Genomic DNA, 25,847 nt, shown 5'->3' on the forward strand with positions numbered 1-25,847 from the left:
ACAAGAATATTGGAAATGTACATTGTCAGTTTCCAATTAGGTTTTGAATTAAAAAAATCACACTGCAAAATTTAGTTCTTATTTTAAATGTTCACGTGATAGCATGTAAACACCTTTATTTTATTAACTGCTTAAAAATAGTTCCTCAGCTACAATGCAGTGTTCTATGAAAATGGAATTAACCAAGGTGGGATAGACTGAGTCTAATACTTCTTTTTTTCTTCAAGCATGCTGGAAATATTAAAGAAGCTGCAAGGTGGATGGATGAGGCTCAGGCTTTGGATACGGCAGACAGATTTATCAACTCCAAGTGTGCAAAATACATGTTGAAAGCAAACTTCATTAAAGAAGCAGAAGAAATGTGCTCAAAATTTACGAGGGTTGGTTGCATTTAACTATAACTCTTTTGAATAACATAGGCCTAATCCCTTATGGAGTCTTGTGTTAACTTTCCACTTAACGTTATTGCAATCCTCAGGTTCTGATGAACTCAGATGAACTGTGGTTTCTTGCTTTATCGATTATTGTAGTCAGTGTCATGGTTTGAATTACAAAGCATGATTCCTTACAGTTGGGGGAAAACACAGCGTTAAAGCATGTGATCTTTTTTCTTTTTCGAGTAGGGAAAATACAGGATGCCCTTTCAGATTGAAAATCCTTTGGGTTTTAATACTGATTCTGTAGAACCATTGAGAGAAATTATGAAGTAGCTTACATTGTTGTTCTCACATAATACATTAAGAATGGTCAAACATCCCTATAAATAAGAAATACTTGAAAAGAAACTGTGTGGCTATGGGATGAGAGGCTTCCAAAATGTCATCATTTTACAGATCAACTTTCATCCCCAAAGCCATGTTTAATAGGCATAAAGGGAAGCTGCACATGGTATCTTTTTGTTTGCATCTGCTTACTGTGTCAGTTGTCAGGAAATGTTTGCACTGTACGGATTATTTAATTTCATGCATCAGCTTTTGTCCCTGCAGTAAACTATTTTAATAGGTTTGATGTCTCATAGGTTAGTTACTTTTTAAATGTATTTCTTTTGCTCTTGATGTTTTATATAAATGAAAGTCAAATATCTTGATGTCTTTATCAAACAACAGGTTTGTTTAGTGCTGCTGCTATTGTTTATGTCTTGTCTCATTTTTCTCTTTGTTGAAGACTAAGGAAAACCTACAGTAAGGTAGATTGAGTGGGGATGGTTAGGAAGGGGGGGAAAAAAAGTACTTTACTTTAAATGATGGGTGTGCGGGCAAACACTGGATGAAGTTTAAAGAAAAATATAGATAAGCTCAGTAGGTGAAAAGGTGCAAAATTACTCGGGATCTCATCCTTCTGACTTCTTTCGGTGCCTTAAGCAGCTTCAAGGTGATGTCAGAAAAGCATGCATTGCCCAGAATGAAGCTTTAAAAATATAACTTTTTGCCCTTTTTGGTCTTCATCTTTTTTTGATCTTGTTTCTACTGCTCCAACTGCAAACTTCTTTAAAAAAAAACAATTATACAAGTCCTAAATGAGAAATACTGGAAGTGGAACTTGGGCAGTTTTTTTTTCTGATTTCTCATTGCCCATATTAGACTCATTTGAAGACTGCCTTTCTCCTTCATTTGGAGCATTCTCTGTACTCTTACATTGAATATTATCTGTCCTGTTCCCAGCCTTGGTTCTTGGCTCGTTCTTACATAGCTTATTTTTAATTTTATATGTTTTTTTGCATGACTGGAATAAACCTTCTGTATGGCTCAAACTGGCATTGAGCTTGAAAGGCACGTCAGTTCTACAGATCTATGCAAGTATACACAAATACCAGATAAAAAAAGCAATTGTAAGCCTCTCTGAATCAGAAATCATCCAGGCTTCTGGTATTGCTTTGCTTTACTGACGTGATATACTTGCATACTATATTAAAAGCACTTGAATGGATGCTGTTCCTATCCTCAAGGTGAGGAACTGTCACACTTCAGTAGTGGTCAGTATGTGGCTAGTCTCTGTATGTTTGAATCTGCTGAAAATGGAAACATAGAGGAATGGTATTCTTTCCTTTGGAGACCTCATTAGTGGACAAAGCAAATCCATCTTGTTGATTGCTTGAAGCAGTGTTGTGGTTGAAGGAAACAGATAATGCTGTGACAATGTGACAGAAATTAAAGTGGTGCAGCAAAGCTTGTATCGGAGTGAAGGTGCACAAAAGGAATATATTAATGTATGTTAAAGAATAATTTATACCATAGCAACTTCAATATTTTGAGGACCTCCGTTTTGAAATTTAGCAATACTTTTACTTGTGCTTTTTACTTGTGCTTTTAACTGACAAACTAATTGAGGTGTATCTTTTTTAACAACGCTGTTTTTGCTTGTAGGAAGGAACCTCGGCAGTAGAGAACTTGAATGAAATGCAGTGCATGTGGTTTCAGACAGAATGTGCGCAGGCTTACAAAGCTATGAATAAATTTGGAGAAGCACTTAAGAAATGCCATGAAATTGAGAGAGTATGTATCTAGTCTAACTGGCTAGCTTGCAAAATATCAGCTGAGATTTACATTGCTAATATGTTTCCTTTCGGAGCAGTAAGTGTATACTTTGTGTAGCACTTGGAGTGATTTTTTGTTTCTTGTTAGATACAGAGGTAGCAACTGAACCCATAGTGGTGTTTACATTTTATTATCATACATTGCTCTTCCTAAAAACGAGCCAGTAGAACATAAGCTATGAAATAGATTTTACATGAGAAGAGCACTATTAGCTTAGTATTTAATTGTCAGTTTGACAAGCAGTCACGCTTAGTATTTCATCCTCAGTTTGACAAGTAGCAACTGTACGAGATCATAAATACTTTGAGAAGTTGAAGAGGGGAATGACTTTTCACTCAAACAAAGGCATTGGGTGACAGTGAGGAAGCAGAACAAAAGAAAGTACTTTCTCATGCCACGTGATGTGGAATTTATTGCTACAGTACTTGATGGAAGTCAGAAGTATAAAGTGGGAAAATCAAATGAGTTCATTGAGGAACAAGTTGAAGTGCCATCTATTAACAATAAAAACAGGATCTTCTCTTAAACTGTATGTTATCAGAGGGTAGTTACAGCTGAGATGCTGTGGCTTAGATGACTTGGTTCTGACCTAGGATGTCTTCTGCTTTGATTTTTTTTAGCATTACGTTTTTTTGTCTATTTTCTTAACTCATGCCTCAAAAAGTTAGTGTCAGCAGTGGTCTGCTACTAAATTATTCCTTTTGGAGGGGAGGGAAGTGGGTTGAGTCAAGTTTAGTATCTGATTAATGCTTGCTAAATGATGTTTTATTGTGTTAGCATTTTGTAGAAATCACAGATGACCAGTTTGACTTCCACACTTACTGCATGAGGAAGATTACTCTTAGGTCTTATGTGGACTTGTTAAAACTAGAAGATGTACTTCGGCAACATCCATTCTACTTCAAAGCAGCACGGATTGCCATAGAGATATATTTGAAGCTTCACGATAATCCCTTAACAGATGAAAATAAAGAACATGAGGCCGATACAGGTAGATAATCCTCAAGATTTATTACACATGCAGTTTCACTGGTTAGTGAATATTTTGAGAAGGTCCAACATTCTTACAGTTGCCAGCTGTAAGTTTCTTATTGTAACCAAATAGAAAGGTTTAATTCAAATGGTAAGTTGTCCTGGAAATAGAAGTAAATATTCTACTGAAAGCTAAATTCATGTAAGTTTTTATCTAGGTATGGAAAAAAAAACCTCTGCTTTTTGTTTTCTGTAGTAACAGTTCTAATTCTTAAGTAAAAGCTTTTCTGTTATGAATCAGCTGACAAAACATTGAATTCTCCATGTTTTAATTGGAGGGAGGGCAGGATTGGAGAGTGAGACAAATATATAGGGTATTTGTAGGACATTAGAAGCAGAGCTGGAGCTATCTACATCAAAGTATAGCTATTTCACCTTACTTTTGTTATGCTATTTAACACCTTAATTGTAATTTCTCTGTTATATAATGCCTAAGGAAGAAATCAGTTTGTCTTGGTGTGTGCTTTTATTCCTGACACTGAAGTCATTCAGCAGTGACTTGGTCTTGCCATCTGCTTGCTCTAATTGTTCAAATCCCTATTGCCCTAATTTCACAAATGAATTGATAATGTAGACTAGTAAACAAACTTTTACAAATGTAATAGCAGTATTGCTAGTTAGTAGATGTGGTTTAAAAGTCGATGGTATCTGACAGTTGGCACGAGTTAATGTTTGGCATCAATGTTGTCTGTTCTTGCCTTGTGTGTATGTACAGCAAATATGTCTGATAAGGAGCTGAAGAAGCTACGAAATAAACAGAGAAGAGCACAGAAGAAAGCACAGCTGGAAGAGGAGAAGAAGAATGCCGAGAAAGAGAAGCAACAGAGGAATCAGAAAAAGAAGAAGGATGATGATGATGAAGAAATTGGAGGCCCAAAAGAAGAACTTATTCCTGAGAAATTGGCTAAGGTGCTTACTAATGTTTCGTTAAGCAGTCTAAATTGGTGGAAAAGTTGCTGTGAGCTTGCAGACAGTTTGAAAGTCTTTGTAATAACCTGGTGATTTTATACCTTCCTACTTTTCATGGGCAGCAGGTTTGATGGGAAAACTGTCAAAAAATTTTATTGAATTACTGCTTTTGTGCCAAGTTTTCAATGATAGCAGTTGAAGTTGCAGGCTCTTGTTTCAGGTGTAGTTGTCTTCATGTGTAGATTGCACCCTATCCCTGCTGACTGTGCCTTACTTATGAGCTGAACAGGTGGATGTCTGTATGTAACATGATTGCCTTTGGACTCCTTATGGCCTGTATTAATTTTTAATTTATTAAGCATTGCTGCTTTGTGGAAAAGGAGACATATAGAAACAGTGCTTTAATAGCATTTAATCACGTTTGTTTTGTATGTGGAAGGAAAGTTTAAAGAAGCAATTTAGAAACAACAGTCAACTGGAGCGATGTGGATTTTGAAATCTGAATTAAGACATACCACCCCCTGCTGGGGGGTATGAAGGGAAGGTGACCTGGAACATCGTGATGATGTACATGGAAGGAGTAGGAAAATAATTGGCGAAAAAAAGATGGGGGATCATACTGGGAAAACAGGTAGCAAAAATGCTCTGCTCACAGTAGGATAGCATCCGGGTATTGATGGATTCACTATCAGTATTTTCATATTGCATGTGTAATGAATATTATTGGCTTCTGCAGGGTATTCTGGAAAGCAAAGTGAACCTTATACCCAGGAAGCAAGTGACTTTAGAAACTTAACTCTTCACACTATATTCCCACTGTTGCAAGAATCCCAATGCTTGTTAAGATTGGGGTGGATTCAGTGGCTTGCTCTGGAGCAGAGGATGTTACGGGATATGTTGTGAAAATCTAGGCTGTCCTCAAGTTTATAGGGAATAGTTGCAGCTACATAATGCATTCCTTTCACAAATCTTCCCAAATTATATTCCATATTTAGTATCAGAATCATGATTTAGAGAGCTCCAAATACAGTTGGTTGTCAGGACTGAAATACCATTTATGACATAGCTGGTCACTTGCAAACAGGTTTTCTGAGACAGTTGAAACCAGATTTCCTTGGTGGGTGATACGCTGTTTTGGCATTAAGCACACAGAATATACAAGTCACATTCCAAAGCTAAACAGTTTTTAAGTGTAGAGCTGTGACTTGTTTACATGAGCTCCCAAAAGCAATTGTAAACCATTAAGTTTTTATAATGAGAACTGATAGTCTGAGATTAGCAGGAACCCTGTGAGGTGTCTGTTGTTGTTTTCAACATTTCCTTGTGCAGTTTAATGGAGCATATTGCTTCAACATTGTAAAAGCGTTACAAACAGACAACAACTGGTGTTTATTAGAATTTAAATACATAGGGCAACAGAATTTTCTTGTTCTAATTATCCTCAATTTTTTAATGCGAGAGGTCTGTTTGTAAAGAGTCCAGGTACTGAATTTGTTTGTGTTAAAGCCATCCATTTACTGGGCTCTGTACTTACATGGGGTAAAATAAGCAATAATTTAAACAGGTTCATAAGGCTCACATGCATTATGTTTTGAAGGTAACCCTTTGGTGCTACTTGAATTGCTGGAGAGTTAGTTGTTATCTTAACTATGTGTCCTTCCTGGAATCTGTAGGTTGAAGCACCTTTGGAAGAAGCCATTAAATTTTTAACCCCCCTGAAGAATTTAGTGAAGAACAAAATAGAAACACATCTCTTTGCCTTCGAGATTTATTTTCGAAAAGGTCAGTACTGGTGAAATAAAACTGTTTGTTTGTTCACATTCTAATGTATGACGTGAAGAACCACGTGTTGATCGATTGAGGAATCAGGCCCTGTAGAGACACAGCATTTCATTGTGCAGACAGCATAGCCATTAGCATTCTGTGAAGAATACAAAGTTGGAACGCTTGCTGATTATCTGGTTTCTTTACTGCTCGTGTAAACCACAAGGCTATGGAACTAATTCTCCCTTGTTTGCATCACAAGTGTGCAGAACTGCACACCATGTAGAATTGATGCACACTTGCTAATGAGTCTTTTGAAGTGCTCTGTTTTTAGTTCTGTCAGTATCAGTTAAATATTATGCTTTATGAACTACTTAACTTCGTATTTACTTTCTAGTACAAGTCTAATTCACTGGCTAAATAAATGTGTATTGGAAAAAAAAAAAAAAAAAATGGTTCTCCTAAAATGTTCACCTTCAATTTGTTCTGATCATTCTAATTCCAAATGTTAAGTTTTCCTGCAACAGAAGGTATTGTGTTTCAGCATCATTATTTTGACCAAAGAATTTGCCAATTCTTTTCTTTTCCAGAGAAGTTCCTTCTGATGCTTCAGTCTGTGAAGAGAGCTTTTGCTATAGATTCCAGTCATCCTTGGCTTCATGAGTGTATGATTCATCTCTTCAGCAGTGGTATGTATCTGTTGGGTATGACTTCATCTGTACGTGTTTCCAGATGATGCCTAACCTACATATGGTATTTGATTGTTTGTTTACAAACTGTTAGCATAATTAATTCAACATATTTAATAAAGTTAGGAAGCTTTTTAAGCAACTATGTGTTAAATGAGGTATGTTTATTGTAAGTGCAGCTGGATTTAGTTAGTCTTTGAGTTAGTCTTTGAACATAAGTGTCTTTACAGCTGTGAGCAATGTGGTGAGCCCATGGAAGAGTGAGAGAAGCAAATGGAAACTGCAGAATGAATAACATGACTTCTCTGCTTGCAGCCTGTGTCAGTGCGTAAGGTTTAGAATCACGTCAGTCTTAGAGCTTAATAGGCTTTAATCAGCAAGGCAGAGAATGGTATTGGAGTAAATGACTTTAGCTTTTTTTTTTGAGCATCGAAAAACCATTTAGTTGAGCTTTTTCCAAGCAGTTCTGGTTACTTACCTTATTTTATACATCTTCCTTTGAGATATGTCCTTTTCAATCATACTGATAATTTGAGCATGACAAAAATAAAAACATAAAGTAGATTTTATTGTGATTACCTTTGGTTAACATTTTTTTCCACTTCATTAGTATCTGAAAGTAAGGATCTGCCTGATGCAGTTAGAACAGTGTTAAACCAAGAAATGAATCGGCTTTTTGGAGCAACTAATCCAAAGAACTTCAATGAAGCTTTCCTTAAAAAGAACTATGACTCACTACCGCATAGGTTATCAGGTATTTTGCCTTCTTCCTTTTCCTGCCGGGTTTCTGTATTTTCTTCAATCTAGCAGTGGCCTTTCAGTATCTGCAGCAGCCAAGTAAAAATTGCTTTTTCCATGCACTGTTGGGAGAAGTGTTCTGAGTACCCACAATCAAGTATTATAGTGGGAAATATTGTAATGCATGGAAAGCAGGATGCAAGCCACTTAACGGGTCAGCATTACTGTCATGGCTCCATCAGTCTAGAGTTGGTCACAATGAACAGTGAATTCATTCTTTGTATCTTCTGTGGCATCCAGGTCCCAAACATACCTGTGCTGTGGGACTCAGAGCTTCTTTTTGGTTGTGTTCTGTCACTGTATTATAACAAGGTCTTAATGTGCTCTTCTCTCCTGTGCCCCAGTCTCCATGTGCAGGGAATAGGAATGCTTCTTCTAGAGGGAACTGGGGTCTGTGGCAGCAGATCTGATCTGTTATCCTTGTTGCCCATACAGTATGCTGCCAAAAGCTCCTATCCTGCAGGATAGAAGCGACCTAGTTGTTTCTGTACTTTGTCTAGCTCTTAATAACAGCTGTGCTCCTGTCTGCTCAGGTATCACACTGTAATGCTTCAAGTTGTTTTATTTTGAAGTGCTACTGTAGATGTATGGTAATACTGCCTATTAGTCACACTACCTCTATTTTATGTTCACTTACAATAAATGTTTGTCTTCCATTGAGTGATGAAGCTTGTGTTTCTTCTTGTAGCTGCCAAAATGATGTACTATTTAGATCCTTCCAGTCAGAAAAGAGCGGTGGAGCTGGCAATGACCCTGGACGAATCCCTCATTAACAGAAATCTTCAGGTAACAGATATAAATTGTAAACTATTATTACTTCTCTATCTACAAAAGCTTTGTGCAAGCTATGGAGGTAAGAGGAAGCTGAAATGATTACTGTGCTTTATGTTAGGGAGGTTGGGTTGTCATGTGAGAGAAAGGGCTGTCGGGGTCATCTGAACTGAGAATTTGTCCTTTTTGCTCATGTGATGTAATAAATAGCTAGACAGCACCAGAAACCATGTTACTTATTCAGTGGAAGTGCCCTTAAAAAATAACAATCTGAAGGAGTTCAGACATTTCTTGAAATATGTTCTCATAAGCAAAGAAGTGACATTTGATTTTCAGTAGAGACCAACTGTCTCAGGGCGGTGCGCTGCAGATGCTAAGTGGGATATATTTTATCTCCTGTATATTCTCATGTGGCACAGAGCTAATGCAAGGGAGCAAAGAGCTTGTTGAAGGGAACTTCCTAACACCATAGCAAGGGCACAAAGCAGTTACCCTCAACACAGAACAAATAAACGCCACAGTAAATACCAGAGGAGTGGGAAAAGAATATCTGTGTAAGGTGGAAGGATGCTGAATGCTGATGAGCTGCCTTGAAGCTCAGTTTTTCATGCTTGAAAATCAATTAGGAAAAAAACTCCAAAACAGGAAACCTCCTTTTCCTCTTCTAAATTAAATGGATACGGAAGTGCAAATAAATGAGAAGGAAGTGAAAAACCTAGATCAGTTCCGCTCAGTAGTTGCAAGCATGCACCGCAGGTCAGGTACCCTTAAATGTGTGTGTGTGGGGGGAGGAAATTTGCTCTATCAGGAATGTGATTGCATAAAATTATGTTTATTTGATTAATGTCTTTTTTATGTTTTAACTGTCTTCCACGGTCCTTCCAATTTCTATCTGAAGGCGCATTCACCAAAGTAAATATTAGGATAATAGAAACAAAAATGGGTCAAGGATATTAAGATTTAAATTCATGTTATGTACTGCTTAAATGCTTAGTGAATCAAGATCTTGGATGGGACTCGATCAAGATGCACTTACTTGCAAATAAACCTGGTTGCCGAGAAGTGAGAAACCATAGTTTCAGGAAAATCAGTTATAGGTGACAAATGAGGGTATTTATCTTCAGCTGAGATTCCCAGCTGCTGTTTAGATCCCTTTAAAGCGCATAATTTCAAATGAAGCTACAGTGCTACACTGTGCTGCCGCTCGCTAGAACATAAGTCACTTGGTGGTGGTAGAAGCCTGAAAACAGTACTTGGAATTTGAGTCTTGTTTGTGAGTGCTCAGATGAATGTTAAAGAGTCGGTAACGTTTCTTTATTTTTCTCTTTAATTAGACTTGTATGGAGGTATTAGAAGCTTTATGTGACGGTAGCCTTGGAGACTGTAAAGAAGCATCTGAAACTTACAGAGCAAATTGTCATAAGCTTTTCCCTTATGCTTTGGCTTTCATGCCCCCTGGTTATGAAGAGGATATGAAGATCACAGTTAATGGAGATAGTTCTGCAGAACCCGAAGAACTGGCCAATGAAATATGAACAACTGTATTGGAAAAAAATGACATTGGACCATATCTGGTGTATAATATTTTTGTCACGCACCTGCTGAATTGTTCTAACTTACACAGAGAATGGAAGGGAAAAAAAAAAAAATACTGTTGCCTTCAAATAGTTTTACTTTTTTTTTTTTTTATCCTGCTGACAAAGTATATATATAAAATATCTAACGTATTACTGGATATAGGTTGTTTGGTTTCTTAAAAATTAAAAGCTGCTAAAATTGAAGAAAAAAAAAAAGGAAAAAAATACCCTTGTCCTTACCTACCTACCCATGTTTTTAAACTAATTTATATAAAATCTGGAGGGGCGGAGCCTTCAGAGCAGGTGTGTGGCAGAAATATTACTTTAAATTTGTCTTGTGAGATTACTGTTATCTCAGACAGCAAAAAATGCTGTTTTAGCACTGGATTCTTTCACTGAGCACAAAGAGTTGTTGGGGCTTTAGCATCTGACTGATTTTGATACAGGGATGGTTCAGTCCATAGGAAGTATGCAATGTGAAATCAGAACATACAGAGAAACCTGCAACATACACGTTGTGTTGCGGATGCTGGGACATACGGATACCAAGCAGAATTAAGAAACATAGTGTGTTCAATAAGCTTGTTGCGTCTCTGAAATTCACTGTACACGATCAGTTTGGTGTTCTTGCACCACAGTTTTTAACCGAAGGAACCGGCTGAAACGATATCTCTGAGGCGGGTGGGGAGGATAAATAACGTTGCTGGTTTTGTGATGAACCTGTCTGAAAAGGTTGGCCAAACTTTGTAAAACTGTAATGCAAGAACCAAATAAAATTATGCACTGTGATGTGGCACCAACTAATTAGGAAAGATAGCATGCGTTTTTCACATAGAGTGAAACCAAAATGAGAACATACTATGGCTTGAAGTTGCAAAGAGGAGAACTCCTGACTACCATTTGACTGATCAAGAGACTAATAGTTTAAAACCTCAGCAGGCCTTGTTCACGTTATGCAGAAAAAAAATAAAGTGCTGCAGTTTAGATACCTCTGGAACTTTTCCACAGTGTCACAGGTTTGTAATACTTGAAGCCCTACATTTCTAAGAATATATTTCTTGCTCAGTTGTTTCAGGCAAGCCCAAGACTTTGTAACTTTTAAGGGGCCCAAGATTTTTTTTCAATAACAGACCAGCTTCTTATTCCTGCAGTTACAGATGTAATTTCCTTTGTCAAACATAAGGTACCAAATATGATGCAATAAAACGTTTTGAAAAACAAATGTGTGAATATTTAAACCAATCTCTGTTGTACTTTGAAAATGAATGGGTTCACAGGAGTGCAGCTCAGGGTTGGCTTATTATGCTGTCCGGTTATGCTAATAATGTCACTGCTGATGGGTGGATGTTGAGTATAAAGTGCAAACGAACTATTTGAATACTGAATGTCTGGCTAGTCCTGTAATGCAGAATGCTTTACTGCTTGGCTTTTTAGTTCCACCAGGATTATGTTGAATTTTACTTTCTGAGTCAAGCTACGTTCAGCAAGTCTGTTGTGTTAGTAATATAGATACGTCTTCAAATGTTGGTTTTTTTTAATAGGTTTATCTTAAAACGGAGCAGAAAATAAACCACAGCTTATAAAGTGAGTGCCTTCTTTGCTGCAGGAGTTCAGTTAGAGTGTATCTGTCATGTGGATACACAGCCTTCCTCTTCCACATAATAGATGTCAGTGATTGATGCGTACGGTTCAGAAATCTGGGAGGATTTACTGAGGTTTGTAGTTCTGTCAGTTTTTTTATTGTGCATTCAGCAACGCTCTATTTTCATGGTTAGAGGATCCTCTTGTATGTTTGTCGTTTAGTTCACATTGGAAATATATGTTGTATTGCTGTATGTGTATATTTAATCTGCTGGGCTTTAAAGGACTAGAATGCCTATAGAGCCTTTAATTGCTCTTCAATGTCTAGATCTCGGTCTTTTCTGTGGCCTGAGATACTCAGACTGCATGTCTTCTGCAGCCACTGAAGATGGCTCAATCTTGCCTACACAAGCTATGAGCTTTTGGCCTTGCCTCTGAGTATTGCTGCCGTTTTCTTGGCTTCTGATGCTTAGCTGGAGGCAAATGAATGCTCACTTTTTTAAACAGTTCCTGAATTGCATCGAGCAATTTTCTTTTTTCAAATTGTGTTTTGGATGCTGCCTATAAATGGGGTTATTTCCTTTACTTGTTCTCTGCCCATTTGTGCATTGAGATGAACTAAAGATTGTTATATTTCATGATGCAAGTGGGAAAGGATACTTCTGTGGGCCTTCCAGAAACCTCTATCTACATATCTGTTATGATTTCCCCCCCAAAGACTTCTACTGTGCTTCAGATCAGAGGGATTCCTCACCACCTTCCAGAAGGCTGCTGTCCCAGGCAAGGAAGGTGAGAGTTTCCCTGAAGTAGAAAGTTTAATTGTCATAGGAATTCTTATTACGTCACCTCCACACATCTCAGGTGTATGGTTGACTCCCAAGGCAGTGTTTATAGAAGTTGAAAACAACGTTAAAACCCAACTCATTGAATCTTGTGAGAAGTAGCAGCACAGCGTCATGCTGCAGTGAAAACTTCCCTTTGAATACTGAGATAAATGGCAGTCGCTGGTGTTCAGCTGCAAAGGCAGGTGAGCAACTGCAGTTGCAGTCAGAGCAATCTAGAACACTTTATTAGAGTAGCAAAATTTGGTTCAGTATTTGATGGTTTCAAACCAATTTGATGGTTGATAACAATGTTCTTTCACCATAAGTGGAGCATATGCCATGGCTATTGTTATTATGGATATTGGGTTTTGGTGGTTGTTGGGTTTGTTGTTGGGGTTGGGTGGTGGTTTTTGTTTGGGGGGTGGGGGAGGAGGAAGAAAAGGGGGATTGTGGATTGTGTTAATGCACATTGCATAAAGCAACGTCACAATGAGAAGTGGATTTAAAATTTGAGTAATTAAAAGAGGTGGTTGGATAATAGTGAGAGCAGAGCGTTCAGGCACAGTGGATGGTACGTGCGTACAAACAGATATTCTCAGAACAAACTACTCGGTAACAAATTGTACTTTGCGTTTAGAATGCCTTAAAAACCTCTGTCTCCTGAGGTTACACTTTTTGGATGAGGTCTTCATGCTGACATGACTGTAGGGAGAGGACATTCAATCTTGGTATCACATGAGAAAGTTCCAGCATACCACATGTAAGGACTTAGGTTATGCCTTGGAGGGCTTGAGCAGTGGTGCCATTGTTCACGTAGCACTAGCACCCCATATGCCCCAGCTGCAATTCAGACATTTGCCACTAATGCTAAAACATTCGATGAGATAATCCAGCTTAATATACTCAAGTAAAAAAAATACTTCTTCCCCTTTTTGTAATTGCTTTACATGTTTTTAAGTGTTCTGTACTGGCAGCTAGCTAGCTTTCAAATCTTTCCCCCATCTTCCTCCTCAAGCAAGTATGCTCTAAAGATGTGGTTTGTACCTGATGGATGATGTAAAATAGCTCCTACCGTATGGAAGTAAAAGTTGTGCTTGTCTGGTAGCAGAGCACAGCCTGACTTGCTGCTTTGGGCTGCTGTGGAAGACATAGTCACATAGTCTCATAGTCTCATAGTCTCGTGTGGGTTGGAAGGGACCTTAGAGACATAATGCAAATGTCATCTAATCAGATGGAATGGAACAGCCTGTACGTGTGCTAGGAGTGGATGCTGTTCCAGGTGGAGGGAGGTGGTTGCTGAGGCTGGAAAGGACCATTGCTTCAAGGAGCATTTTGGTTATGAACTGCTCTTTGATGATTGAAAGAGCAAAGAGTGTACATTTTTATTAACATCTTGATCATGTTATTGCGATACTTCCTGGAAATTTAAGCTGCACGTGCCAGTTTCAATGGGGCAGACTCTTTGTTGGAGCATGCAGCCAGAGGTGAGAATAGCCAAGAGAAACTGATACAACATCTTGGCAAAAGGAGACTGAAGGGAGTTATGAGGAGGCAGCGTAATAGAAATTCTGTTTTAGATTAAGCATCAAAGTAGGTTGTTTGTTTTTTGTTGCTAGAATGATTACTGAAACTGTAAATAATAGAAATGCAGTCTCCTGCGTCCTGGAAGCTGTATGTGTATATTACTTTTAGAGTGGTACAAGCAAAGAGTAGCATGTTCACAAAGATTCTAGCTTTGTGTGTTGGTCTCCAGGTAAATCATGGCAGAAAACCCAGAGGTTAAAGGTTGTCCAATTTACATGGGACCATAACAGTGAGTATTTCAAGATAAATATCACTAAAAAATTCAAAGCATCTTAGAACAGCTTTCCCAAGATGTTTTGGTGTTTTAATTGAAAATGTTACATCTGCTCATTGTTCATAACAAAAGGCAAAAAGTACTTCAACAAACTATTTCTGCCTGGCACTGCCCATTCAATATCTACCTCTACTAGTTTTAGCCTGGTTCAGCTACTGCATAATTTTAGCCATTTAGTACATAACGTATGAAAAAGTGTCATTTGCCTTGTTGGTGAACAAATGTATGATGATGGATACATTCAGTTATAAAATGTAATGCAATAAACCACACATTTAGTGAAAATCCTCTTGTTGGTTCAGTGCGGCAGCATATTTATTGCTTCATTGCTGATCCATTCAACAATCTTAAATTATCAACTCTGCCAAGTTACTTGCAATTGTATTGGGATCTGCTTCCCCTTCCAGCCTTCCGAACTGGTTAATAATGTTGTACTGTGTTTTTACGCTCTTCTCTGGTGGTAGCAAATATTAAAGGAAAAAAACAACTGGCAGGAAGTCAATCAATGAATAAAAATGCTGAGTTCTGTTTGTAAATGAGTGCTAGTGTTTCCTTGTAGGGTTCAGCGTCCTGCTCGGATACCCAGCAGCCTTGTAGTGTGTGACCCCTTGGATGACAATAGTCATTAAGAGTTCCCTTAATTCTTGGCTGGTTGTAATGCTGGCAGCCCTGTTGTGCTGATGGGTTGTGAGTTTGGGGGTGTCTCCTAAAATGGAGGCAGGCCAGTAGGGGAAAGGATGTGGCTACTTTGGGAGTCAGAATGGGAAAGAACTGTATCAGCAGGGAGGTTTCACTAAGCCTTTCCATACATACTCATACATACATAAGGAAAAAGTCCCTCGGTCAGTCTTCTGGGCTACAAAGAGCTGATGTGGAGATTTGAGCAATGCTCTTATTGTAGGATTTAAAAAAAGAAACTGGTTTGAGGGGAGCATTTGCTGTTTTCCTCAGGTGCAGGTTGAAGGGAGAGTGGGAAACTTCAGTGGCCTTCTCTTCTCCATGTGTAGGTCCACAAAGATTTCCTGACACAGCGCTCTTCAATTTCTCATGGTCTCCATCAGTCAGCAGACAAAATACGGTGGCAGTGATGAGTAAAAGATGCAGCTTCTTTTTTAGATATGCAGGGAGGTGGTGGAGTCTCCTCTGGAGATATTTAAGACCCGCCTGGACGCCTACCTGTGTGACATGGTGTAGGGAGCCTGCTTTGGCAGGGGGGTTGGACTTGATGATCTCTAGAGGTCCCTTCCAACCCCTACAATTCTGTGATTCTGTGTGATTCTGTGAATATCTTATTGATAACTTTGAGTCTGAAACAGGAGTTCGTTGCAGTACAAGTCACTTTGTGTGGATAATGCCCTACCGTAAGTACAAAGGATGTTTCTCATACCTTGCAGCTTGTGGAACCTCGTGAGGGTCACTTGCAGCAGTAGCTGACAAAACCCCTCTGCTGTCACTCTGTCCCCAAAAACACTGAAGAGATGGACGAAGGAAAATCCAGGTGGTTGACTCAGATTGTGCAACTGGCAAAACAATGTCAGTATTCTACTGTTCTTATAATGCGTGCAAAAGTAATGCTCTGGTTGGATTGCATGACTTCTGCAATGTCTGCACCATCATGGAGCAGGGGAAGAAGAAATGCTTTCGTGGTTTGGAGACCAAGCAGCGAGCAGTACTGCAGAACTGGACACAGCTGCTGCATTGTTCATGACTTGCTGCCATGAAGATAATGCGAGGGGTATGTAAATGCCCATCATTCAGGGGAGAGCAAAAGGGACTGTCGATAAATTTGCTAATGAAGGCTGGCACTTCTGTGGTAAGTTGTTGGCCTTTGGTGGTTTACATCATGCTTTTCAAGCTTCTTTTTTTCCTCAGAGGAATCAAATGATGTTCATGATTCTGCATCTCACTCATGATATCTGTATGAAGTATGACTGGAAGATTGTTATGCAGTAAAGCTTAGGAAGCAGTCTTTGCTCTGTTGCACAGTAGCCTTGTTTGTACTTCTAATTTCCACTTTTGCTCCCCAATGAGCATCTTTCCACCACAAATCCTTCTGTTCCGTCTTTCAGGACACTGATAGCAGAGGGTGGTTTGGTTACTCCCTTCACTTACACTTTTATTTGACAAAACTGGGCTAAAACTTCCTGACGCTGCTCTCTGTGGTAGAGTAGCAGCACAGGCTGCCCTGTGAGCCCCATCCTGTGTCTGCAGCAGCTCCAACACAGAGGGACTGGCCTCTGCCCTGACATCTCAGTTCCCCAAAACTCTGAACTGAAATACAGAAGGCAAATCAGGATAGAGGGAACATGATTTATAGCTCCCGTCGTGTTTTGCCTTTAATAAACTAAGGATGGGTACACAGAATGCACACCTACCATGTGAATAATGTATGCCAACCTAAATTCACCCTTTCACAAAACCCTGAAAGAGAAGGGAAGGGGGCGGAGGGGTGGAGAAAAACCCTTGTGTTTCAGATCTGTTAAAACTGAGGAAGCAAAGCAATCTGCATGTGGGGCTGTGAGTCAGACAGCTCAAGGCATGGGCTGCTGCTGAATGTTGAGACATGGGGAAAGACAGACTGACACCCCTGGAATAAACATGTATGGGAACTGTAATGAGTGAGTAAACTGACTGTTTTCAGAATCCCCCTTCCTTGGGCTTCTCTATAGCTGCAGATCCCTTGGGCTCTTGTACATCAACTCACTGAACTCATCTGAAAGGCATAATTAAAAATCCTTGTCCTTTTGAAAGAAGACAAAAGCTTTTCCAAATGCTTATATAGCAAGAAGCAATTTTTAAAGTATTCTGTTACTATAATTGAATTCAACTTGATTTGTCAGTCCTCAAACATACAGAAAGCAGCATCCAGAAATAGTCAGTGCTGGCTGAAACGTAATAATCTCATCAATGTTTCTATCACTATGTACAGAGCACAAGTGATGAAACATCCAGCGCTGTGCTGAAATAGCTTGCACAAAAGTGACTTAAGCTCATGAGATTCCCAAGATGTTACTGTATCAACCATCATTTTCTAACCCACCGCTAACTACAGAGGTCTGACCTTGCAGTCCATCTTTTCACAGCTGAGGGACCTCCAAGGAACTGTACATTCATTCTCCTGTTAAAAACTTTGCAAATAATTGAGTTTCTTTGGCACTTGTCAGGCTTTACTGTTGTAAGGTGGAATGATACAAAGATGGTAACAGACATTCAAAAGGTTATTTTAAAGGAAAAACTCACCAATATGGATGCCTTTGCTGGGAAAAACTGAGGCAATCTCCACCAGGGAGTGATCTCCAAGAGATACTGCCTCAGTAGTGGTCAGCCCTTAAATGAGGTCTAGAAGAGGTGGAGCCAAGTTCCACCCCTCCCAGGAGCACAGCTAAATTACTCTCACCTGTGCTCCCACAGCTGACCCAACACTTGACTCAGCTGATTAATCAGAGGTTCAGGCTGTGATCACCAATTTCCCATACAACTGATTTGCTTGTTTGTTTGCTTTGCTTTTCCTCCAGAATAACTCTTGTGCATTTGTTGTGCTAAGATGCTTCTCTTTCACAGTGACAAGGTACTACAGAAGATGCTGGAGTCCCATTCAAACGCTGGTGTGAATACACTCTACAAAGAAAGGTGGAAAGCAGTTTCATCAAGTACTTCTTTCACCCTTGGTTGACTTCACTCTTGTTTGGACTCAACTGTCATATGACAATATTTCCTTCTTTTATTTCTGGATGCAAACAGCAAGCGTGACTTTGTTCTGCATAGCCCTGGCTTTGCCATAGGGAAATTGTCTGTGTAAGAGCTGCATGGATTGATCTAATGATCCTTCAAGCTATTTGGTGTGTTTGGATGCAGCCAAGCTGGCACTGTCTCACCATTTTCATACTAAAACAACACATTACTGCTTTCCCATGGCTTTGTGCACCCAGAATTCAGCAGGCTGCTAACTTAAAGCGGTTGTTCACACCAATTACTCCTGGTGTAAACTATTTTTGTATTGCTCAGGCTATAACTGATAGAAACCTGACTCTTCCTCAAGTGGAGCGGCTGCCAGCTGGGTTTAATGGCGTGCACTGAAGGGTGTGTGGGTGGGAGAAGTTCTGACCTTTAGTGTGTGTGGCACACACAGGCCAGCAGGAGCAGAGGTGAGGCCACATCTCAGGTATTGTGTTGAGTTTTGGTCTCCTCACTACAAGATATCGAGGCCCTGGAATGTGTCCAGAAAACAAAACTGAGGGGGGATCTGGAGCACAAGTCTTATGAGGAGCGGCTCAGGGAGCTGGGATTGTTTAGCCTGGAGAAGAGGAGGCTCAGGGGAAACCTTATTGCTCTCTATAACTTCCCAAAGGGAGGATGTGATGAGGAGGGGCTTGGCCTCTTCTCCCGGGAAACAAACAGGACCTGAGCAAGTTGTACCAGAGGAGGTTTGGATTAGACATAAAGAAGTTCTTCTCTCAGAGAGTGGTCAGGCACTGGAATGGCTGCTGTATGGGAAACTGGTGATCACTGCCTGAACCTCTGAGTAACCAGCTGAGGCAAGTGCTGGGTCAGCTGTGGGAGCGCAGGTGAGGGTGTGCTCTGGGAAGGGTGGAGCTTGGCTCCACCTCTTCTAGGCTTCATTTAAGGGCTGACCACCACTAAGGCAGCATCTCTTGGAGATTGCTTCTCTGTGAAGATTTCCTCAGTGTTTTCTAGCCAGATTGAAGGCTTCTATATTGGTGAGTTTTTCCTGTAGATAACCTTTTGGATGTTTATCACTATCCTTGTGTTATTACCACCTTTGTATTATTTTCACCTTACAGCTGCCTAGGGAGGTGGTGGAGTCACAGTGTTCAAGAGGTATCTGGCTGAGGAGCTACAAGAGATAGTTCAGCAGCTTGTGGTAGCAACAGCGATGCGAGGACATTCGGATGGATGATCTATTCGGTCCTTCCCAACCTTGCAGCTCTACGATTCACCTACAGCTCGGAGGGGCAGCAGCAGTGACCCCACTCCGCACAGCTCTCGCGATACGCTCCCGTGTGGGCGGAGCGAGGTGAGGGGAGGCCGGGCTGCCGCGTATCGCTCCGTGTCCCCGAGCAGCTCCGCCCGTGAGGCGGCGGCGATGGCGGCCGATCTGGAGTCCTCGCTGGAGCTGAGCTTGACGAGCAGCGGCTCGGTGCCGGGCTGCGGGCTGCCTCCCGCCCGCTCCCGCATCTTCAAGATCATCGTCATCGGAGACTCCAACGTGGGCAAGACGTGTCTCACGTACCGCTTCTGCGCCGGCCGCTTCCCGCAGTGCACCGAGGCCACCATCGGCGTGGACTTCCGCGAGCGCGCCGTCATCATAGACGGGGAGCGCATCAAGGTAGCGGGCAGCCAGCGGTCACCGGGCCGGGAGGTGCTCGGGGACCGAGCGGACGTGGCGCTGAGGGACGGGGTAGGCGGATGGTTGGGCTGTGTGAGCGTAGAGATGTGCCCAGCATTAGCGATCCAGCGCTCTGCTTCCAGGGTCGTATTTACGGAGCGTTAAAAACGCGCCCGCTCGGCCCGGTGGTTGCAGAAAGGCCGGCTGTGCTGTTTGCAGCTTGAACCACTAGTTGCTTCCGAACGCGCTGTGGTTGCTGGCAGGAATGTGTTTTGAAGCAGAACTCCCTCCTGCTTCTGCTTGACGGTTCGTTTCCGCGGGCAGATATTCTGAGCCGTGCAGTAAGAGGGACCAGCAGCAGTCACGGGGCTGTGCCATCACCGGGTGATTACAGCTGACAGTCAGCTGAAAGCTGTTGTTCTTCACCACTTTCTTACTGGTTAAAGACGTTGTGGGAGGCCTGTCACAGCCCTGCGCCTCTTCTCGTGTGCTTTTTCCACCCCATGGCCTTTCTAACCAAAAAGGAAATACAAATGAGCGCCTCTGTTCCTCCTTTCTTTTATAAAATGGTTGAATAATGCTTCTTCGGCTCCTAGCCTCCATTCTGCACTCTGCTCTGTTACTGCCCATAACAAAAGAGAGAACCTCTGAAGAGAGATCTTCCTGTCAGCACCGTCTTATAGCCTGGCGTTGTCAGCAGCTCTGGCTGATGCAGAGCAGTGACTAAGAACCAGTCCCATCTGCAGTGCTGAGATGCTTCCCTTGGGGTATCGCGCCCTTTTGTGATGTAAGCTGGCATGGCTGGCTTTGCTGCCTTTGGAGCACTGCCTGTTGAATATGCCAGTTCCAAGTGAGGGAGGTGGAGAACTGAGGCAGATGCTTTTCCGATGCCTGGTTTTCCAGGAGGTTTTGTTTCAGCTGGGAAAGGAATACACTTGATCATTGTGGCCAGAACTGAAGCCATTAGGAGGATGCTACGTGCCATCAGGCCCCACTTCTTGTTTTCTGCCTCCTCCCCTCTCCCCATCCCCACCTTTCTTGCTCGCAGCATCTCTCCGGCAATGCCTGTTGAGCCAGGAAACAGAGACGCCAAGGTGAACCCATTGCTGTCATTCTCATTGTGCCCTGAAGGGCCTGCTGAGTAGAAGGATTTTTCCTCTCGCTTTGAAGGAGAGTGTAAGTCAGTGTCTTCTCATTCCCTCTTCTCCCTTCCCCCATCCTGCTGGATGGTCACTCCATGCTGCTACAGAACAGAGAAGCATTTCCCTTGCAGCTGGGAAAATGCTGCGTCACTGGCAGTATTACAAGCACAGTCCATCTCGCTGGGGGTCTCCCATGCATGTTTTTTTACAATTCCAAGACACATCCAAGAGATGAATGTGTTCTTCTGTAGCTGATGCAGCAGGCTGACAGCTGCAAATGAAACACTGGGAACCAGATACGAGGAATAGATGAAATTGTTCAACAAACGTTGCGTCCTACATTTTCCTCCTCCTAAATTGACCTTAGCACTGAAAATCGATGAGAACAGTGACATCATTCTTTAGTGACCTACATAAGATGAGCAAAGGATGCACATCAAATTCAAAGACAAGAGTCCAAAAATCATGTTCTACCCCTCTGAGCCATTGACGGGTGTTTGTGTTTGGGGTTTTTTCCTCTTCTTTTTTTTTCCCAGCTTGTGAAAGAAGACGTGCTTTATAGTGTTCTGTTTCTATTAAGGGAGAGAGAGATGCTGTGGGAGTCCTTGCTCACAAAGCAACCCTTCTTGGATCCACAAAGAAGAGTCAGAAGGCAGGAGGTGGTAGTTGCTTTGACATATTTAAATGCTGCCTGTGTTTCCAAGGGAGCACGACAGGGTGATTCCGTCTCCAATTTTTATTAGTTGGAATCATTCTGTTAAAGCCAGATTTTCAAATGCCGCGTCTTAAAGAGCTACTATAAAAAGCATCTTTCCTTCCCTAATGATGGATGATAAATAATAACGAAAGAAGAAAGCTGCGGGTGGATCTGTGCTTCCCTGAAGTGTGACCAACTTCTGCTCTCTGAGTGAGGTGGGGAAAGAAGCGTAACCTCAGCTTCTGCAGCTGCCTGGGGAAACCAGCTGCCTTTCTGTGTTAGATTTGATCAAACAATTAGATATTGTGATCCCTGAGCATCATGTTGTCTGTCTATAAGCCCGACCTCCCTCCGTGCTTTTTTTTCTTACTCTTGAATTTGTCTTATTTCAAATTAATGTTTTTTTCCGTGAGTCTCCCACCTATACTGCATTCTGTAAGGGCATAGAACTGGAATTCACTCTCAGCTGGGTATGTGAGGGCATCTTGCTTAAATGTAAGTGACTCTCTTTAATCTGTTTGTGTGGGCTGTCTTTGTAGGTGACAGAGATGAAGAAAATGGGGTATAGAACAGAACACAGTTGACAAAGGATAAATATTTACTATACAGAGAGGTATACTGCAGCTACTGTTGCCTTCAGTAAGGAGCTGGGGTGCCTCGCTTTGGCTTTCTTTGTGATCTCAGTGACTCCTTTAGAAGCACTGTTTGGATCTTTGTAAGCCTGAGGATCAGAAGCTGCAAATAACTGGACTAAAGCACAGAGGCTGAGCTGTTTCTTTGTCCAGTTTATTTTGCTGTCGTTGTTCGTGCACGATGGGTGTTGTTCCTTTTAGGGACTCTACCACTTTGGCACAAACTTTGCAGTATGAATGATTCCTAAGAGTGACTTTCTGTGATCTCCGTACTTTCCTACTGTGGGTAGCACGTGTTACTTTCCAATGTGAGTAGTAAAACATTTTCCTCTCTCTTTACCCTTCTCTTTTCAGATCCAGCTATGGGATACGGCAGGCCAGGAGCGCTTCAGGAAGAGTATGGTGCAGCACTATTACAGGAACGTACACGCTGTGGTGTTTGTGTATGATATGACAAACATTGCCAGTTTCCATAGTCTGCCGTCGTGGATAGAGGAATGCAAACAGCACCTCCTTACCAACGATATCCCACGGATTCTTGTTGGAAATAAATGTGACCTGAGGAATGCTATTCAGGTACCTACGGACTTGGCCCAGAAGTTTGCTGACACCCACAGCATGCCGTTATTTGAAACCTCTGCCAAAAACCCCAATGACAATGACCACGTGGAGGCCATATTTATGACACTGGCTCACAAGCTTAAAAGTCACAAGCCATTAATGCTAAGTCAACCCCCAGATCGTGATCAAATACACCTAAAGCCTGAACCGAAACCCTCCATGACCTGCTGGTGTTAAATTTCGCTATTTATTAGCTGCCACCTTGTCCTTATGGTCTTGGCATAGAACAAGGGTTTGGTAGCGATTATAGCAAATCCCTTTGGCACTTTACTGTGTTGTTGTTGTTTTTTTATCTGGTGTAGATATGCCCATCTCATTTTCTTGCACTTTGTTATTCTCCTTTCTGAATTACTGAAGTTTCACTATAAATATGCAGGAAAGTAACCTTTCAAATGAAGACTTAACAAAGCAATTCTGTTTGAGCTCTGGCTCTCTGAGGTTGATTTTATCACTCATGGCAAAGTTATAAATAATAAGACAGTTTGCTAATGTGTTTGGCTGCTACCTGCATTGGGATAATGTAGGAGAAAAAGTATCTTGGGACAGCCAGATAACTTGACGTGCAGATGAGCGGGTGGGGAGATTTTTGATGTCTGAAGGAGGATTGGTGCCTGCTGGCAAACTGAGAAGTGAGGGCCTGTTTATTTAAAAAGCAGACAAGACCATCAGATTCAGTTTGAGCCATCAGTGTAAGTACAAACTGCTGGCGCTGGTGGCCTGTCACTCTGTGGTAAACTTTGCTTCTCTGTGGCAGTCATGGGAGCATTGACCAACTCGTCCCCACCTCTAGGCGATTATTTGGTACATAAGACTTCAATAATTTGTTACAATTAATCTTAAGACTAATCAGTCCTTCCTATGGGAAGTCCTGTAGCATGGGATATGGGGGAAGAACTGGGGCTAGGAGGGCTAGGACTATCTTCAGCCTCTTTGACCTTACTGAGATTTAAAGGTTCAGTGAAGTTTGGCTTCTAAATGGGCTGTATTTGAGTTGAGTGAGTGAGGATAAGTGAAAACACTTAAAGTAGAAATAGGAGTACATTTATCAGAAGCATGCTGGGATTTTCAAAGATGCAGCTTTCAGACGATGCTCGTGCTGATAAATGCTTTATAAATGTCTTGATAAAGACAGCTTTTTACAAGACAACATGATGACTTGCTATAGGGACAAGAACACCTAGGACAGAACCTTACTTCAGGTGCCCCTTTTGATGTACAAAGTTGTGCCTTATTTATTGAAAACATTGAGGCTGCTGTACTACAAGGAGCTGCGTTGTCCTGTGCTATGATCTTATGAGGGCTGCTGTGCAAAGGAACGACTGGACTCTGTATCAGAAGGTTGATAGGGTTTTATCATTGTGCAAGCAAATCAGCCATTGACAGGATAGGGAATATCGGATTTCCTTTAAACAGCTGTAAAGGCAAAAATTAGCTCTTGAAATAGGGAGGTAAATGTGCCAAATAACGTGTTACAGATGTTGGTCATGGCTGTAAGCTGTGCTTCCATGGCATTGCACATGCAAGTTAGTAATTGCTCCTCTAGAACCATCTGCACGTTGCAACCATTTGTTCTGTTCTTTGAAGGTCAAAGGCCATAACATATAGTTGCATATAGTTACATAAAGTGAAACGTAATCCTTAGATTTCAATCTATGACTTCCTAAGCCGTGGTCAGACAGTATTTTCTGGCTTTTTGTTTTTGAAGGGAATTTAATTAAAACTGAAGGTGTTTGAATTGCAATGTGAAATGTGTTGCGTTGGCCGGAAATATAAAGCCCAGTTTAGAAGCTGCCAGCCCAGTGAGGGTTAGAAAGAAATTACTGAAATGAAGTAGCTAGTATAAGTGAGCAATGGAAATCACTAAGGTGGCATTGAATTGCAAGTTACATCGATAAAAGGAGAAATGCATTGACTGTCTTTTCTAGATGTAGAAAAGCATTCAACATGGCCTAATACGATGAGGGTGTTTAAAAAGAGACTAAACAGAAAATATGATTCTAGTCCAAAAGAAGCTGCTACAGCTCTGACAGTAACGTCGTTAATACACCATGTGATAAAGGGAACTTTAGTGTTTGCTCTGAACCTTATGTGACTGGGCTTACAGTCCTTTCAGAAGCAATCAGCTTTTTGAAACAAGCATCCTTAATGGTTTTTGTTTTGTTGTTGTTTTTTTGGAAAAGGATTGATCCGAAAGTTATATGTGTAGTAGTATAGATAAACAGTTTGTTACATACATCCTGAGAAGATCCATCTTAACAAGCTGTGTCATAGTAAGTGCGTCAGCAAACATTCTGTTGTTGTCTTTTTTGTTTTAATTAAATCGATCAAAGCAAATCGCACAGAATGAAGCATTTCAAAGTCAGGTTAGGGTCTGAGGTAAGGAAACAATGTAGATAGTGTAGCTAATGTTGATATTGGGAAGTTGCAGATCTGTGAAGCTTTGAGGTATTCACAACCTGTACATAAGGGCCTTCACATCATTCAGATGGTGTGGAAACAAGCAATGCTTTTTGTATGTGATCTTGTTTTGAGCACACAGCATGTTTCAGTGGTTCTGCCGTGACAATAACGTGACAGTTACTTTGGGGTTCAGTGTGTGTCCTGGCTTTCAGTAGTAGTGTTCTACCCACTGAACTGATCCCAAAAGCACTGAACACTTTGTATGTGTATTTTCACCTTCCTGAATTGTAACAACATGGGATTATTTTGTATGTGTTGGGGAAGGGTAAGACACAAAGCCAGATCCCTAACAACTGGCTTTGCCGCAGACTATTATCACTTGTTTTCAGTAATTGTTCTAAGAACGGTGATAACATTTCTCTTAGTAAAACCCGTAATAAACTATGATAAAGAAGGGAGGAAAATGAGTCTGTAGTTTTTTCTATGTGTGGCTGCCAATGCATTGGAATCATGCCATAGTACTTCAACTGCTGTCAGCACTTTATAGTTTCTCAAAATTGCTTTGAGGCATCTAAATGAGCCACCTGATGGTTTGTAGCATGTTTGGGTTGTATGTGAGGTTCTAAGAGAACAGGAGCCAATGACTTCAAACTAGCAGCTACTTGCCCTTG

The 25,847-nt window shown here is 41.1% G+C and overlaps 2 protein-coding genes across 2 annotated transcripts in view; both read left to right on the forward strand.

The window, feature by feature from the left end:
- The window catches only part of NAA15 (N-alpha-acetyltransferase 15, NatA auxiliary subunit), a 30,954-nt gene extending 19,658 nt beyond the window's left edge, over positions 1-11,296 (forward strand). The window contains exons 12-20 of the mRNA XM_015861030.3: positions 228-380; positions 2,364-2,492; positions 3,312-3,525; positions 4,282-4,475; positions 6,149-6,257; positions 6,830-6,928; positions 7,539-7,682; positions 8,415-8,512; positions 9,832-11,296. Of these exons, the coding sequence (XP_015716516.1) occupies positions 228-380; positions 2,364-2,492; positions 3,312-3,525; positions 4,282-4,475; positions 6,149-6,257; positions 6,830-6,928; positions 7,539-7,682; positions 8,415-8,512; positions 9,832-10,032 (1,341 nt within the window). The 3' untranslated portion in view covers positions 10,033-11,296. The remainder of the gene's footprint in view (positions 1-227; positions 381-2,363; positions 2,493-3,311; positions 3,526-4,281; positions 4,476-6,148; positions 6,258-6,829; positions 6,929-7,538; positions 7,683-8,414; positions 8,513-9,831) is intronic.
- An 8,121-nt stretch (positions 11,297-19,417) lies between these two features.
- RAB33B (RAB33B, member RAS oncogene family) lies at positions 19,418-25,640 on the forward strand. Its single transcript, XM_015861072.3, has 2 exons — positions 19,418-19,684; positions 22,510-25,640. The coding sequence occupies exons 1-2, from the start codon at positions 19,442-19,444 to the stop codon at positions 22,951-22,953; spliced, it is 687 nt and encodes a 228-aa protein (XP_015716558.1). The 5' UTR covers positions 19,418-19,441; the 3' UTR covers positions 22,954-25,640.
- The last annotated feature ends 207 nt before the right edge of the window (positions 25,641-25,847 follow it).

The sequence above is a fragment of the Coturnix japonica genome, chromosome 4 (genome assembly GCF_054131305.1).
Source record: "Coturnix japonica strain WE chromosome 4, WE-NBRP24, whole genome shotgun sequence".
Lineage (NCBI taxonomy): Eukaryota > Metazoa > Chordata > Aves > Galliformes > Phasianidae > Coturnix > Coturnix japonica.

Excerpts from the sequence above, each read along its gene's own strand:
- RAB33B (XM_015861072.3), top strand. The coding sequence starts at position 19,442 with ATGGCGGCCGATCTGGAGTCCTCGCTGGAGCTGAGCTTGACGAGCAGC. Across the intron at positions 19,685-22,509 it reads TAGACGGGGAGCGCATCAAG|ATCCAGCTATGGGATACGGC; the intron begins GTAGCGGGCAGC and ends TTCTCTTTTCAG.